General features: G+C 40.3%; 1 protein-coding gene across 1 annotated transcript in view; it reads left to right on the forward strand.

The window, feature by feature from the left end:
* LOC148041316 (uncharacterized) overlaps positions 1-13,224 on the forward strand; it is a 37,536-nt gene extending 24,312 nt beyond the window's left edge. Inside the window, exons 15-19 of the mRNA XM_087678901.1 lie at positions 10,750-10,878; positions 11,221-11,322; positions 11,400-11,470; positions 11,614-11,736; positions 11,805-13,224. Of these exons, the coding sequence (XP_087535027.1) occupies positions 10,750-10,878; positions 11,221-11,322; positions 11,400-11,470; positions 11,614-11,736; positions 11,805-12,438 (1,059 nt within the window). The 3' untranslated portion in view covers positions 12,439-13,224. The remainder of the gene's footprint in view (positions 1-10,749; positions 10,879-11,220; positions 11,323-11,399; positions 11,471-11,613; positions 11,737-11,804) is intronic.
* Positions 13,225-16,642: the final 3,418 nt, after the last annotated feature.

Raw genomic sequence — 16,642 nt, forward strand, 5'->3', positions numbered from 1 at the left:
ACTGCATTTCAAAACTGTTACAGCTTTCAAGCCCAGTGTCCAGACATACTGACCCAATGACTCAGATCGAAGGGAATTCCTACATATAATATGATTTATCATGTCAATTGTTGTAAATAAGAAAGTTGGGCCTTACATAGGGTTGACTTTGAAAGCTTGCTTTCACATTTCTGTTCCTTCATTTTAGGTGATATAGCTTTTTTGTCAGTATTCTCTAACATAGCATGTGACATGTCAAGTAGTATACAATTTTTGTCTTCGTATTCTCTAATATGACATTGGTCATGTCAAACAGTACGCAATGATAATATGACTGTACTATGTGGTTGTGATAAGTGTTAATATTACTTGCTCTGATTTTTTTACCGGGTTCCAAGGATTTGGCAACGTAGATATGTAACAATTACTCGTTGGAAATATTTCATGGAGAAATAGTGCTTTTGGTGCTAGTCAAGAATGATAAAATTAGGCACCTTCTTACCCCTTAGCTTGCCGGCTTGTAAGTTTTTGCTCAGAAAATGGTAATCCTTGCTTAAAGGAGATGTTAAGTACAAGGCTAAGGAAATAACCACTCTGGCAAGTCTGATTTCAAATCCTTCGAGGAGCCTCTAGATGAAAGAAGGTGCCAGACTCCTGGGTATGTAGGAAGGCCTCTTGCTTGTTGCTTGTGTGGTCTGAAATCTCCAAGAAAATTCTCTTCCTGGGTGCAAAAGTTTCAGACGCTTGTGTAAACTTTATAGTTACTTAACCTTTTTAATGCTACTTGAACCTTTTAAAGAGAGTCTAAGGTGAGTACAAGATTGAATAACTTAACCTCTTGAACTTTATAGTTACTAAAGTTACTTAACCTTTTTAAAGAGAGTCTAAGGTGAGTGCAACCAATCTGGGATTTAATAACTCATACTAGATCTGAGAGTCAAGGTCAAGAGAGAAAATCTTGTTTTGCTGGGTCTTAAACAAGTGATTCTAATAAAATATTTGTCTAATATAAAAGCACTGCTTGCAACAGAGCATTTCAAAAACACCCGGGGAAAGTACCTATCTTTTTGGCAGTTCTTCAAATTGGTAACGACTTTGAATGATAAGATTCAAATTGTCGCCCGGAGGAGACTTATGGCCAATTTTGGTCTCAAAACGTACTCTTTAAGCATTTAGGAAACTTGTAATAGCACGGCAAGTGGGAATGACAAGGACTTTGCTGCTTCATGTGCCAAACTTGAGGCTCATACTTGGCATGCATGGTGTTTTTGCTCCTAATTGCTGAGTGTCTCTTGACATCTGCAAAGCCTGTAGTCAAGAAAGGTTGTATGGGATACACTTGTGACACGCACAGCAATATTGCCTGCAAACAGTACATTTTGGATGTTTGAGTTTTGATCGAAGTGAGGCCTTTGAAGATCAACCGGTTTTTTAAGAGATGGAACACGTTTTGACAAATGTTACCAGCTTGAAGCTTCTAAACTGAGGAATATTTTCATCAACATAGTAAGAACAAATTGAAGAGAGAAGTTTGTTGTGATCATCAGTTGTGGTTGAGCATGAGGTATTCAAGTTGGATGTAATTAGCAGACAGGGTTGACTTCCAATGATAATTTTTTCATCAACATAGTAAGAACAATTTGAAGAGAGAAGTTTGTTGTGATCATCAGTTGTGGTTGAGCATGAGGTATTCAAGTTGGATGTAATTAGCAGACAGGGTTGACTTCCAATGATAATTAACTGCTGAAAGGAAAAATCATTTCTGATAAAATCAAATCGCTGGTCAGATACTTTTTATTTTGGTCTTTGGCAGAAGTGCCTCTTTGAAGAGTAGTAGTATGAGTGTGGTGCTAAAATCTGAAACACTAAAAAAAAGGTGGAAAAATCTGTAATGTGAACTCACTAAAAAAAAGGTGGAAAAATCTGTGATGTTAACTCAAAAGTTGGAGAGCAAAACATATGGCCCAAAATTTTTACTGAGCTGTATATTGAGTGAATTCCCTTACTTGAATCAGCTATCAACATTACTAAAAACAGCCGCTTGAGCTATCTTCTTGACACTCCAGGTTTTCAGCTACATAATTTACTGCCATATCCATTTTCAAGGAAATTTCTGTACAATTATTCTTCCCCAATCAAGGTTGTCTTGGCTTCCTTTTTGCTAGAGAAGTGATCATTCAGATTTTGGTCACCAAACAAATCAGTGCTTAGGTCAAATTCATCCATTTCATGCCGTTGGGTTGTGAGATTTCTTCTAGGGCTGCGTGATTCTGTGCTCCAATGCTTGCTATTGGTGGGTCCCCAATCATCATCACCACACATCAATCTCTGTTTACCCCCCCAATGAGTTCATTGTTACCACCCCTTTACATCTTTGTTACACCCTATCTTACGGTGACTTTGCAAACCAACTGTCCATAGACAGCTATGAACAATCAATCACCACAAGGACACACCTCAATTGTTCAACTATCCCAAGGTGTCTCCTTTGATGTTGTGCATAGTCCTATGCTTGGGGCTTGAATTATCATCACTTGCATCAAGCTATGCCTACCAAGTTAGGGTTTGTATGAGGGAGGAAATTCACTTGATGATTGGTGGGGTCAAACACATTGGCAACCTCTATTATCGTAGATCCTATTTATGTTCATGCAAGATTTGACTCTCCCAAACTTGTAGGCTATATGTGATCTTTCTACCAAAAAGATGTGGTAGCCAAGCAACCATTTTTTGGTCTCAATTTTACCACTATGATCCTTATCCAAGGTAAGTTTGTAAAGGGTTGCCCTTCTCGCTCTTTCCCCAAGATTAACTTGCCATCTTGTAAGACGAAAGGAAGTGTTGATGGGAGCATTGGAGAACAATTCAACAACTTAAAGTAGCATGCTTAGTAGTGAGAGTTTTGCAACCCAAAGGACAACACCTAGTTTTTAGCAGTCTAGTCAGCTCATGTGTGAGTTTGGGCTATGTGTACTATTATTGGGTAATTTAGGCATTTTATAGTGGTCATATGAGTGATTGTTTAGGCATTTATTACTGGCTTATTGGCATTAAATGCTGGCCGACTAGTTGCCATATTTGGCATATTTTGGGCCTATTTATTCAGTGGCTCCTCCTCTCATTTAGTCATCATCATTCTTTAGGTGGTCTTCTTCTTGGAGAGAAGAGCCAATGCCAGTGCCCAGGCAGCTAGTGACTCACAATTGTAAGCGGTATTCTCGTGTTCTTGGTATATGGATTCCATTTTCCGAGCACATCTTTGAGTTCTCTTCCTTTGCAGTGTTCTTTTGTTCTTTTGTTTCCTTTCTCTTCTGTCTTGTGTTCAGCAGTTTATTGCAGCACTTGTCTATGTTTCATTGCTGCACCACTTTTGACATGGTATCAGATTGCAAGATCTCGGTTCTTGTTGTGATTTTTTTGTTGATTATAGATCTTTCTTCCCCCTGTTGATTAGGCCTGCATTTTTCAGACCAACAACTTGTATTTTCAGCTTGCGTTTGGATCTCAGCCTGCAATCGTCAGTTTGCTGCATTCAATGCTCCACCAACCTGCGTTTTTGGTTTTTTGCCGGGCAATTGTTTGTATAGGCCGTTTTTGCTGTTTTTGGCAGTTTTTGATTGGTTTTTCTTCATTTTGCACTTGGTAGCCTTTGTTTTTGATAAGATTTTTGGTTACATTGCATGTGAACTCTCATTTTGTGAAGTCTTTGTTGTTGGTTTGGTTGTATTCCCTCTTCGTATACCCTCTATCTTCTCTTCTTCTCCTCTCCAGATGGCTCCTCTGTGCACTTCTACAGATGAAGTTACATGGACTTGATTATCTTACATGGAGTGTTGTGATGAAAGCTTTGTTTGTGCAAAAGCGGATCTGGTACATTGTATGTGGAGCTATTCCTTAGCCTCAACGTCCTTTTCCTCTTTCCAAAGATTTTGATGAGAACAAGCATGAGGAAGCTATGCTTACATGGGATTTGGATGATATTCGTGTGTATTCTACGTTGCTTTGGTTTATTTCTAAAGAAGTTTTCCCGGTGGTTACCTCCTCTAGGATATCACTAGAGATACGGTTGAAGCTCTAGATGTTGTACGAGACACCTTTCTTCATGCATGTTGTGACCCTTTATGGACAGCTTTAATATATAAAGTTTGAGTCGAAGGACACCATTCAATTATTTTTGCTCTATGTTACACAGGTAAAGGACTAGCTTCGACACATGCAGTCTACCCTTCCAGAGGTACATCTAGTGGAAATAGTACTCTACAAGCTTCCTCGGGAGTTTGATGGAGCACCAAATGCTTTGAGGACACAGATATCCTCTACGCTTGTGAGCTTTACACATATGTCCTTAATGTTGCTTGGGCATGAGATATCTTTGCGTTTACAGGGTAGGCTCTCATCTCATTATAGCGGATCTAGTGAGGCCTTTACAACTTTAGAGAGGGGTGACGGGACGAAGAAGTCAAAGGCCCAGTGTTATCACTACGGTAAGAAGGGTCACTTGCGGAAGGACTGCAAGGAGTTAGCAACCTCATAGAAGAAGAAGCGGGATGCAGCCTCCTCTAACGTGTCATCCTCTTCTTGAGATTCAGACTTCGATCCTTTGGACAAGGAGAAGTTTGTGGTGTGGAAGGGATCCACTTCTTCATACTGCGGGAAGGGCTTGATTACCCCTTTCTCAGTTGCTTTCTAGCCCAAGTGATTTCACAACTCTCTGGTGCCAGAGAGGAAGTGTGAGAGGGTAGTGAGATGGGGCAACCAAGCCTTATCTATATAGGTATACAAGTGCATAGGTTTTCGAGAGGGACGTTCTTGATGCATCGAACAAAGTTTGGTAGGTTCAAATCTTGGAGTTGGGATTGACATCCAGGTTCATAATGAGCTTTTTTCTTTGATAGAGAAGAGGATTGGCTCCTAGTTTTGAGCTCATATGAGGGGACACTTTGGTGGTCTTGGCCAAAGGCGGGGAATCTATGGTCATATATGTTCAGAGGCATTTTTGATAGGATAGTTTTGTATGCTATTGCAAGACATTGTTGACAGACATTGAGATATGTTATGACTTTTTTCTATTTTCAGGAGCTAGTACGATTGACATTGACCTTAGGTTCTCTTTGAGGCACCTTGGTGGTGGCTTGATCACCCACTGCTTGGGTCTCCATGGTTTTACTCTGGTGGTTCTTTGTCGCATGTGATTCTCATTGTATTGTTGTATTGTATCAGTTCACCCATGATTTGAGAGAGGGTGTTAGCAATCTAGTCAGCTCATGTGTGACTCTTGGCTATGCGTGATATTAACTGGGTAATTTAGGCATTTTATAGTGGTCATATGAGTGATTATTTAGGCATTTATTGCTGGCCGACCAGCTACAATATTTGGCATATTTTGTGCCTATTTATTTAGTGGCTCCTCCTCTCATTCAATCATCATCATTCTTTAGGTGGTCTTCCTGGTGGAGAGAGGAGTCAATGCCAGTGCCCAGGCAACTTGTGACTCACTATTGTGCGCGTCATTCTCGTGTTTGTTATATGGATTCCATTTCCTAAGCACATCTCTAAGTTCTCTTCCTTTGCAGTGTTCTTTTGTTCTTTTGTTCTTTTGTTTCCTTTCTCTTCTGTCTTGTGTTCAGCATTTTATTGCAGCACTAGTCAATGCTTCCATTGCTGCACCACTTTTGACACTAGTCTCCTTAGTGTCCTATGAAGTGGCTCTAGCCACTTTGTTAGGATAGTCTTGTCAATTTCTTGCCTATGGCTAGTGAGGCCCCTCATAAGGTGTGTTCTTGAGCAAGTGCAGCCTTCTCCACATTCCAATAAGTGTCCCTCCATATTGTGATAGATCAAGTAGGTTGCATGTTGATGTGACCCATTGGATGTGAAAATGCTTGCCTAATTCAAGAGGTTGTGTGAGAATGAAGGTTTGTCTTGGGACGAGCTGATGTTCCACTTTTTGAGTTCATAATATTACATATGTTACCTAGAATGGTCATATAGGTTTGGCAATGATGTCACACAATGCCTATGCTCCCGTATAGGTTTACCATACATGTGATGGTGTCTATTGCTATGTGGGCCTATGCATAGATTAGATCCCAGACTTCACTCTCCGTAGTTATTCTTCAAAATTATTTCTAGACGGCTATTGTTCAATCGTTGGACCTGTAAAGTCAATGAGTTTCATGTCAATCATCTTTGAGTTTCAGCATGCAGCACCCACAGCAGATTGATGCATTGAAACCTTGAAACTGACTAGATCCACAATTAGACATTCATCACTGCTTTCATAGCGCGTACAGGTTAAATAATTATTATAGTTATTATACATTTTGGATCACACATAGTGGAGACTTTTGTTCTAAGGTGTCTCGTCAATGCTTTCATACTGATTTGGTGTCGAATGATATTACCCGATCTCTCTCTCTCTCTCTCTCTTTCTCTCTCTCTCAAATACTTGAGCAACAAGGATAAACACCAAGTGTATGAAAAAACACTATGATCAACATCAGAACTCAAAAGTTAGAAGTGACTCAGAGTGAATAAGAATGAATGCTGAAAATACACTCTGCAAAGTGAATACAATAAACCTTCAACTTCTGTGTCTCAGAGTGGATTAGGTCAGAGATGAGCTAGAGAGTTTGTTGTACTCTGAATGGATCCTGAATCGCAGCAGGCAGCCGCTGGTGGTAATCAAGTGCTGTAAATGCTAATCAAAGTGTGATTTCTTGAATCTGTTCAGGCAAGGCTGATTAGTGGCAGTGGCAGCAGAGTTGCTTGCACAAGTGGAAACATGCTAGGGCAGCGCTGAAAATGACGAGCAGGCTGCAAACATAGCTGATGGCAGCAGGGTGATTGCACTTGGGAGGGCTTAAGATGCTGGGCAGCAGAAGGCAGCTGCAAACACAGCCTCGGGTTTTGATACTGACGATGGTGATGAATCTCTCCGGGCTGAGCTGGGCGGCAGCTGACAGCAGCAAACACAAATGTAGACAGCTCTGGGCAACAGCTGCCAGGGCAGAGTCTTGGCTGGGGCAGGCTGGATTTGCAGTCCACTAACTGAGATGTCCTCCATGCAAGGTGTCGGTGTCGACAGCAGTGGAATAGGGCAGCAGCTGGTTAGGAGTGTATAGATTTGCAAAACAAGGTTGGACAAGTGGGTAGGCAGCCTTTCTACTTATAGATGTGGATCCAACAAAAGTTTTGGTGTTTGCTTATAGTACAGAGAAACTTTGGAGCATTTTGAGTTTTGGGGCTGTTTACAATGAGCTAATGAAGCTTTAAATTGTAACACCCTTTTCAGCTTGTTATGCTCTCTCTTTTCTAGTATGATTTTTGTATTATTAGTGGGAATTTGGGAAACCTAGCTGAAGGAAAAATCTCACAAATTGTTACATCAATGTAGGAAAATGCAAAGCAACATCATTTCGGATGCTGCTAGGTTCTCTTCACCAGTCAACAGTTTGAACTAGTACAAGAGTGGCCTTGCCAATGCGCCATAGGCCTCGATTGGCACATGCAACCCTTTGACATGAAGCTATGCCAACGGAACACGACTCAAAAGCTGTCCAAGTTGCCCAACTTCCCTATACTCATGTGTAGGATCAAAATGGGGATTCCAAGGCACAACGTATGGAAAGTGGTCGCCATAGGTCCCTATTGGCACAAACAACCTTTATCATGAAGCTGTGCCAAAGGAACATGTGACTTAAAAGCTATCCAAGTGGCCCAACTTTTTCTAAACTCGTGTGTATGATCACAATGGGGATTCCAAGGCTGAACGTATGGAAGGTGGTCATTGTTTTGCATACAATTAGACAGGGCACTTTCGTGGAGAGACAAAGAATGTCCACAAAACACCGTAGAAGCTGCATCTTATGTTCTTGCCGTAGTAATCAGCCAATAAAACAACTAGAGGTCCCAGCATTTGACAATGTCAAATATCTATCCCATGAAAGTAGTATGCACAATCTTGTGCTCGCCAATGGCCTCCATCACCAATCATAGATTTTGTCATTACTCTACCCATAAAGTAGATATATTATCCATGTTGGTGGGTCTCTTACAATTGACAATGGGCTCCCTTTGCTGCTTGCAATTCTCTATTCCAAACGAGTTTGACAATAGGAGATTATTGTTGAGATACCTTGTAGAGAGATTTCAACGCATCAAATTGAATTGTTTGAAAGGAAAGGCACGAGGTTTTTGCTTTTGCACTTTTTCATGTGAAGTCGGAGATCTAAAACCTTGGTGTATTTTTTGCTTCCTTGATCATGGTAGAAGAATTGAATAAGAATGAAAAGTGCATGTCATTTCAGAAATGTGATTCTTTGGAAAATGACTCAAGAAGTGCATATGCAGTGGCCTGGAAACAGGTTGCACGTGTTGAAGAACAGAATAGGCAGGAAATTACATAAAGGTCGCATTAATCTAGAAGAGTTCAGTAGGAAAGCAAGCTGGCTGCTACAGTACAATGGACAATAAGAGGAGGGCTGGGATACATTTTGAGGTTGTGATGTTCTTCATCATGCTCCCATCATTTGTTCTGGTCTTGACAGTCAATCAAAAGGGAGCAGACCAACGTCAATATTTCCTCAACGGCATGCAAATCTTGCCGTAGACATGATGACTTCCATATTGCCTAGCAACCCTTTGCACATTGCCAATCAACTGATCAAAAGATGCTATTTCTTGTCATTGAAATTCAAGTGAAAACCGATACAATAAATGCATCATGTAGCTATTAAAGACATCATGACTCAGAAAAGAGGAATTAAAACGCAATGGCAGCCTGCTTGGAAACTTGAAAATTTGAAAAATTTGAAAAGGTTATCTATGAGCTGATAAACATAGCCAAGGCCAAAGACCCAGCTTCAGGATTGCTGATGCAAACTGATTGCAATTGTGACCCTTTGGTGCATCAACTACACAATGTCTAGAAGTAGAGTGGAAGGGTTCCACACATGTTGAAATCACCCGTCTACAAACCCACTCTACTTAGAAGAGGACTTAATCTGAGATGTTGCTATAAATTGTGCGGATGGGAGACATCATTGGGCACGTAAACTCCAACCAACCATAAGCGCTTGCTGTGATGCATGATTTCAATTATAAGAAATCTCCAAAATATATCGATTTTGACTAAAAAAGAGCGAATCTTCTCTTGAACAATCATCATGACAACAAAATGCCTCATTGTAGTGTCCCTAACATAAAATAACTTGAACCCATGGCAATAAAGAATCTTGCTCGCTTCTTTGTGACTCTTATGCTTAACATCACAAAGCACATCCCATTCATTTTCTTGAAAAACATGCCACATGTCATGCTGTTTGCTACAAGAGCAAACACCACGGACATTCCAAATAGCAATCTTCATTTGCAATGAACAGAACTTAGATCTGAGGCTTATTTCTCCTCAATTTATTCTTAGATGCGAAGGGCTTAATTACTCCATCATCAAGAAATCTGTTTGGGCAGCAAATGCATTTTTCCCATGAGCCTTTGACTTGGAGGTAGTAGGTTTATCCTCATTCTTCGAGATGGAGCATGGATAGCACCGATCCCAGGAAGTAATCATATGGCCTTGTTTGTCAAAGGTGAGATGTGAGTGTGGATCTCGATATCAATTAGCATGAAATTTCAAAATGGCAAGGTGATGAACTAGGTCACCTATTGTTTGCATTCTCCTCATGAGAGGGGTTACCCTTTCTACATACATATGTATGGGATGAACCTTGAGGCTAAGTCAATGTACCATCAGTTTGCTAAAAATCATACTTTTTCACCTTGTCGGTGTGAACATAAATCCAAGTAGGCTTAACTGCAGGCAATGCAACATAGGTTGCTTTTGCCCAAATCCTGTTCAATAGGGCATTCATCGACACCACAACCAGCAATCATCATGTCATCGTCATTGTTTATGCTAGCTTGCACTTCCAACTTTTTAAGGCATTCAGCCATAAAATAACCTAATTTCCCATAGAAAAAACAATGACAGAAAAGTAACCCATTCCAGGAAAAATCACATCGGATGCATTGATGTGCAACCAATTAGACCTCTTGCAAGTAGTGCCACAAAGCATACACAAACCCCCCAATGCTTGGAGGCACCAAAACCTTGCCCATGGCAGCCATGGCACCTTTCAGTAAAGACTAGTAAACAGCTGGACATCCTTCAGCCTCAACCTAGATAGGGCATTCCTCCTTGAGTAAACTGTAGAAATCTGCCATGGGTTGCCATGGCACTACATGAACTGTTTGATTGATGATCAAAAAATAAGGCAGCTTATTTGAGAAGTTCAGGATGTTTAGCTGAGTTCAACATGACTTCGTAAAAGCTGCGGGCCTAGAAATATCTCCTCCACACAATCCTTTTGTAAAGCTTTTGCAACCGTTGTTAAATCCCTGAAAACATGGTAATGATGATGCGATCTAATAATCTGTATTGATGACTTGGCCTATTGATCAATTTGAGTTTGCTGAACTGTGCAACTTCTGTTCCATTATTGTCTGGAATGGTCTCCATAACACAGTAAAATGACATGGTCCTCCGAAATCTTAGGTTAGTTCACAGAGTTGCTGGGGCCAATTATGGCTCACTTGATCTTAGGAAATCTTCTAAATTGTTAGCTTCGGTAAACGTATTGATGAAGTTGATTGAATGCAGTGATGACTTGGCACTGAGTTTTTTGGATTCTAAGAAGTCTCCATTGCCCTGTTATTCTATTTTTGTTCTTTGTTTGGCAAACTATCTGCTAACCTGATGAACTTGTGCAGTCTGTTTTAGGTTTTCTAAAGGTGATAGTTGCACGGCAGCCGGTGGATCACCTTCAGCAACATCTGAAGAGCATTGTAGATGGGTTGTTGCTTTGGTCTGATGATCCCAAAAATCATTTCAGGGCTAAGGTAATGTACATCTGGGAGAAATGTGTAAATTTTATTTAGCCTTGCATGCATCGCTTACGACATGGATAAAGAATAGGATGTACAGTCTCAGATCTATCTTGTCTAGGTCCTTGACATAGCTTCGTGTGTGTACGCTCATGATTCTTGGGTGTGCATGGTGGCGTTTGGCTCATATTGTTGCAAATGATGCCTTGTTTCATGGTTACCCCTTGTTAGCTAGCCCCTAGCATATCAGACCCTTGCTTGGGTATCCAGTTTTCCTGTAAGCTAAAGCAGATACAGACTTGCATGCCAAAATTCTTGTTAGACTGCAGCCTTCTAAAACTCTGAAATAATGGACAGGTGCGAGTAATCTTTGAAATGCTGGTCAGGAGGTGTGGCTTGCAGGCAGTTTCAGCAATTATGCCACAGGAACACATGAAGCTTCTAAATCATATCCGGAAGGTAGTGAGTGCTCGCATCTTCAGCTTAACTAGCTGTGATAATAAAATATGATTTGTCCAATGGTAAAACCTTTTCAGATGAAAGAACGGAAAGAAAAGCAAGATGCTGATGATAGTAAGTCAGTTCGATCTCAAGGCGCTATATCCAGGTGGAAGTTTATTATGATTCTCGGGTTTTTTTTCACTGTTTAAGGATAAATTTATATTCATCAATGTTTCTAGTTGTTTGGAAAGGAATGTATGGCTGGTTGTATATCAGTTTCTCCTTATCGCTTACTCAAGAATGTCTCAGGCAAAGTAAGTGGCACCACACACAATTCTTCTCTGAAGGAGACACTGAAGATGGCAGTGAAGATGCAGCCGATGATGTTGGCACGTTAGTATCAATGGACAGATCAAAGGCCACAACCACCAGGTGAAAACAATTTATCTATCCATTGCTGTACATTATGTAGATTTCCTCTAACACTTGGGATGTTGCAGATCGAAGGGTAAGTCACGGAAAGGGAAGAAGATGCTTCCAGAAGATGAGAATGGTGGTGAAGGTGGCCCATTGGATTTGCTGGATGTACAGCGGACACGATCGGCTTTATCCATTAAGAATTTCAAAAGGAAAGGATATGAAAGTGATGATCTAGAAATGGATGAAGATGGGCGTTTGATTGTACCAGATGATGACATTCCAAAGTCAAAGAACTGGGGTGATTCCAGGAAGGAGCCAGATGATGTGCGCAGCATGAAGAGCAAGAGAAGCCTAGGTTCTCAAGCAGACAGAAAATTGAAGACCAATCCAATTAGTAAGAGGAGAAAAACTAGCACTGGCTGGGCATACACTGGGCAAGAATATGCAAGTTCCAAAGGAAAAGGGCAAGGTGATGTGAAGCGTCAAGGGAAACTAGATCCGTATGCATACTGGCCTCTTGACCCAAAAATGCTTAACAGAAGAGAAGGGAAGAAAGCAGCTGCAAGGAAAGGTCTTGCCAGTGTACTGAATGCCACCAGCAAAATGAAAGGAATGAGTGCCTCAAAAGCTCTTGAGATGAAGTGGGGAACTACGAAGGGGAAGCAAAAGTTGCACAAAGGTGGGAAAAGAAAAAGTAAAGGCAGTGGCAAATAATCAGAAAGACAGGATGAGATTTGCAAAGATTTGGGATGATTATTTCTAACATTGGGATGTCCTGTGGACATTTTGATCGCATTTATGTTGCCTTGCAGTGTTTAAGGATTCCCTTGCAATTCTGCGTTTTGAATGTTGGTTATTTTACCAGCTAGGAAAAGTCTGTGGCCACTTCTTTTCAGAGTTGGAGAATGCCTTCCACAAAGATTGCTAAAGAACTTCCTGCCATTGGATTGCCATTCTGTGTCAAGAAACAGTGACATGCAGCATTCTGCTGGTATAGATTCATGAGTCCAAGTTGGTCCAAATGCGACATGACTGGACCTAAAGTGATGGTAAACAGATTCATAAGTTTCAAGTTGGTTCGAGACAGACAGAGACGGACCTGCTTGGCATTCTGCAAATAAAGAATGTTGCCAGTGTGCTGGTAAGACTCATGGAAATCAGAATTTATGCTAGATGTGTGTGCATCTTGCCATGGCCACATACTTTATAAGGAATGAACTTGTTGACTGATCAGCTCTCCTGATGCATGCAAATATGGCATCATTGACAATTAAGGTTACTTATGTTGACTTGTTGGTGCATATTTTTAAAAGAAGTAACTCAAGCCAGAGCTTGCTTGAGTGTGGTATAGGCACGAAGTTGGAGAGGCTTGTTGTTCTATGCCCCTTTCTCATACCTCATGTTCCAATTCTGTCAACAATCTTCTGCTGAACTGGGTAAATTTCTAATATTTCTTTTGAGCCTTTCTCACCATCTGATGGCTAAAATCGATCATAGTCAGATATATATTTGTTAGAGGGGCATTAGAAGCAATTCTTCTATTGGAGACAAGCAAGCTTCCTTAATATTTTTTTGCAGACAGATAAATTATAACCTAGGTGTTCACACCATTATATATGATCTGAAAATGTTCAATATTTGTCACTAGAAACTCTGTAGTCTCTAGGCAAAGGATATCTGTCAAAGGGAAATCAAAGATGGTGAGTCTGCTAAAAGGAGTTACTGGTCTTCAATGGAGAGCATTGGTTGTGCAGTTTTGTTGAAAATAAGGATGTTGGTATTGACGGTTGGGTTGAACTTGATGAATAGAAATCACTAAAAGTGCTGTAGTCTCCAAGCAAATAGATCTGTGATGGAGTGATCCAAGACGAGTAGCTTGCTGAAAAGAGGCCCTTGTCTTAGATGACCAGCAATGGTGGATAAGATTTGTTGAAGTTAAGGATGTTGTGAGCAGTGGTGGTGTCGATTGGGGTGTTGTGTTCTACAAAGCGACATCTTGATTGGCTATGATCCCTTTGCTTTGCCTTTGCTTGTGCGCTCATGCTCCTCGAAGGTTCTCTTTGTTTTCAGAGCTCTGATAAGAATAACCTCTGATATATTTGATCCTCATACTCCATGTTGCAATAGCCCAAACCCATCTTGAAAAGGCAATGAAATCTCCTGCAACAAAATCTCCCTTTGATCTCCTTATGGATGGTACATCTGAAAATGAAATGCTTCTTAATCTCACCTCTTGGTGGCATAGTGAGCAATGCATCTATCCTTATAGATGTGACATTATCATTCTATCTCAATCTGAAGCTGATGTGATATCTAGTTGTCCAATAGCAGTAAGTTTCCCCTTGGTGAGTTGTACATTGTATGCTTGCTTGACAATGAATCCCTTTGTAGTATAAGAAATGGTGTTGATCCTATGCCCTCCTTGTTTTGAGGTGCTTTGGAAGGTGCACCGATACATGGTGTGTGTCAATCTTGACAATATCTAACTTAACTTGATATCTCTTTGTTTGAGTGACATGTCTGCTTGACAATGAATCCCTTTGTAGTATAAGAAATGGTGTTGATCCTATGCCCTCCTTGTTTTGAGGTGCTTTACATGATGTGTGTCAATCTTGGCAATATCTAACTTAACTTGATATCTCTTTGTTTGAGTGACATGTAGGTATGGGTAACTAGATGGTAACACTAGAAGTGTATTCATTTGTAACCCATGTATCCCAAACCATGGCTCCATCTCTTTGTGCCATCAATGTGCTCCACTCCTACCAATTGTTTGGAGGTAGCCAATGCAATGCCATTTGTGGATATCTGTCTTGGGAGATCTTGTATCCTACAAACGAGTCATTGATTGAAATAAGCCTTCACAACCAATATCATTTGCTCATCTTGTAGTGCACGTACTAAATAGGTGGTATAATAGACATGGGAGTATTAATTAGTAATGGCCTTTCAATACTCTAGTTTTTCTTACAAAGATTTGAAATTCATGGACTCCACTAAGGAGGGGTGAGGTAATTAATGTATCAAATATTCCACCTACCAAAATTCTTGCATCTTGTAATGAAAAGGTGGGTTTAGTGAATGGTGCTCCAAATATACATAGGATTTAGCATACTTAACCACACCCTTCAAGAGAAAATTAATGCCTTGCTTGCATGATCCAAGCCTGTCATACAGAACACCATTACCTTGGTCTAAGGTCCATTGAGGGGGGTTTCTAAAAAATGAGTTTTTCATTTGGAGTTTTTGAGACTACTTTCGGAGTTTCCATGATAAATTCACTTTTCTTGGAGTACTTTGGAGTTTGTTTAGGGTTTGAAAAAATTTGTTATTTATTGTATTGAACTATACCAAGCACTAGTCACATAAAGCAATGATTTACGCTTAAAACGTGGATGATCTAAGATGTCTATGCTAAACAATGGGTATACAAAATATACCGGTATGTTAAAGCAATAAATCTTGCTAGGATGAGAGTGAAAAAATGGTATAATCTAATATAAAATCGCACTAGGTTTTCATTGCTCTTGAGAACAAGCAATGTTTATATATTTTATCATATAAAATTGCAATGAACTATAGTGAGCTTGTTTAACACATGAGACATGATTATTATAGCAAAAAACCATCGAAATAAGATGTTAATTTATATTGCACTTGGAATGGTTAGCACCGCCCAAAACTTTTACGTGTCATTGTCACATAAAATTGCAATGAGTGAAAGTATGCCTTTTTAACATAAAAGAGGGGATTATTATAATAATAGACCACCCATAGAGGAGAAGATCATCCTATAGTTTATCTTCTCGATCTCACTAGTACCTTGAAAGGTTGGACCCCTCAAGTCTTATGTACATCGATGGGTTATCGACTCCGTCACCTCTTTAACCATGTTCTCATCAAATGTAGCTATCATGTTGAAGATACACATATATCCAAGTATTGTGGGTATGGCTATCTTCAATGTATCTAGTTAAGCCATATCAGAACTATTTTTCCTTTCAATAATAGCTTTGAACGGTGACCACTTTGCCTATGCTATCCCACGCTTAGCGTAAACAACCTTGATGTGCATAGTTGGCTTCATCTAGCATGGTGCATATGACCACCATTGCCGTTTTGAGTGTTTTGTACATTGAGAGCTCTTGGAGGATTGTAGGTGCCATCTTGTCCAAAGCAAATACATAGCAACTAGAAAACCGTGATCGTTAGAAGCTGGTCCTTACACATGATAGGCATGGTATTCAACATCTTCAAGAAAGTCCAATTGAAAACAAACTAGGCATGGATGTGTATATAGAGATTAATGTATGTGCAAATATATATTTGTGCTTCATTCTTAATTGGATTAATTAAGGAAGGGTATTTTGTGTGGGTGGATCATCTCCAAGGTTACGCCACGTTTCAACCCGAGAGGGCACTACTCGATTCACGGGGCGAAGGTTGAGTGGTGAAAAGGCCAACCACGGATGTTGTGTCTCACTCCCAGGTCTCTTGGGGTTACTGGAGTTCTGGACACCCCTTGCCTAGTCCGGAATGGAGTTATAGGCCGCCGTGAGCCCAACGTCTAGGGCATTGGAAGATCTTGTTCTAGATATTGGATGGAAATTATCGTGCCATGTGATTTGGATAGGGTACTTCTGTTAGACACAAGGGATACATAATTTCTCTTCTATGGGCGGGAAACAAATATTAACTTGAAGATAAGTTAAGGAACTTGGTTGTTTGTCAAAGAATTACTTTCTCTGTATTTGTGTCTGTGCCATAAATTATGCAAATGAACCCCATTCCTAAAAGGCCAAGTTAAGGAAGATGATTTTGAATGTCACACATAAATGTGAGAGGACGTAATTAGAAAACTAAAACGATCACAGGAAGTGGATAGACAGAACCGCAGACAGAACCTCGACAGGTTTGT

The sequence above is a fragment of the Lygodium microphyllum genome, chromosome 1 (assembly GCF_053477565.2).
Source record: "Lygodium microphyllum isolate KBCC chromosome 1, Lygodium_microphyllum_v1.1.10, whole genome shotgun sequence".
Classification (NCBI taxonomy): Eukaryota; Viridiplantae; Streptophyta; class Polypodiopsida; order Schizaeales; family Lygodiaceae; genus Lygodium; species Lygodium microphyllum.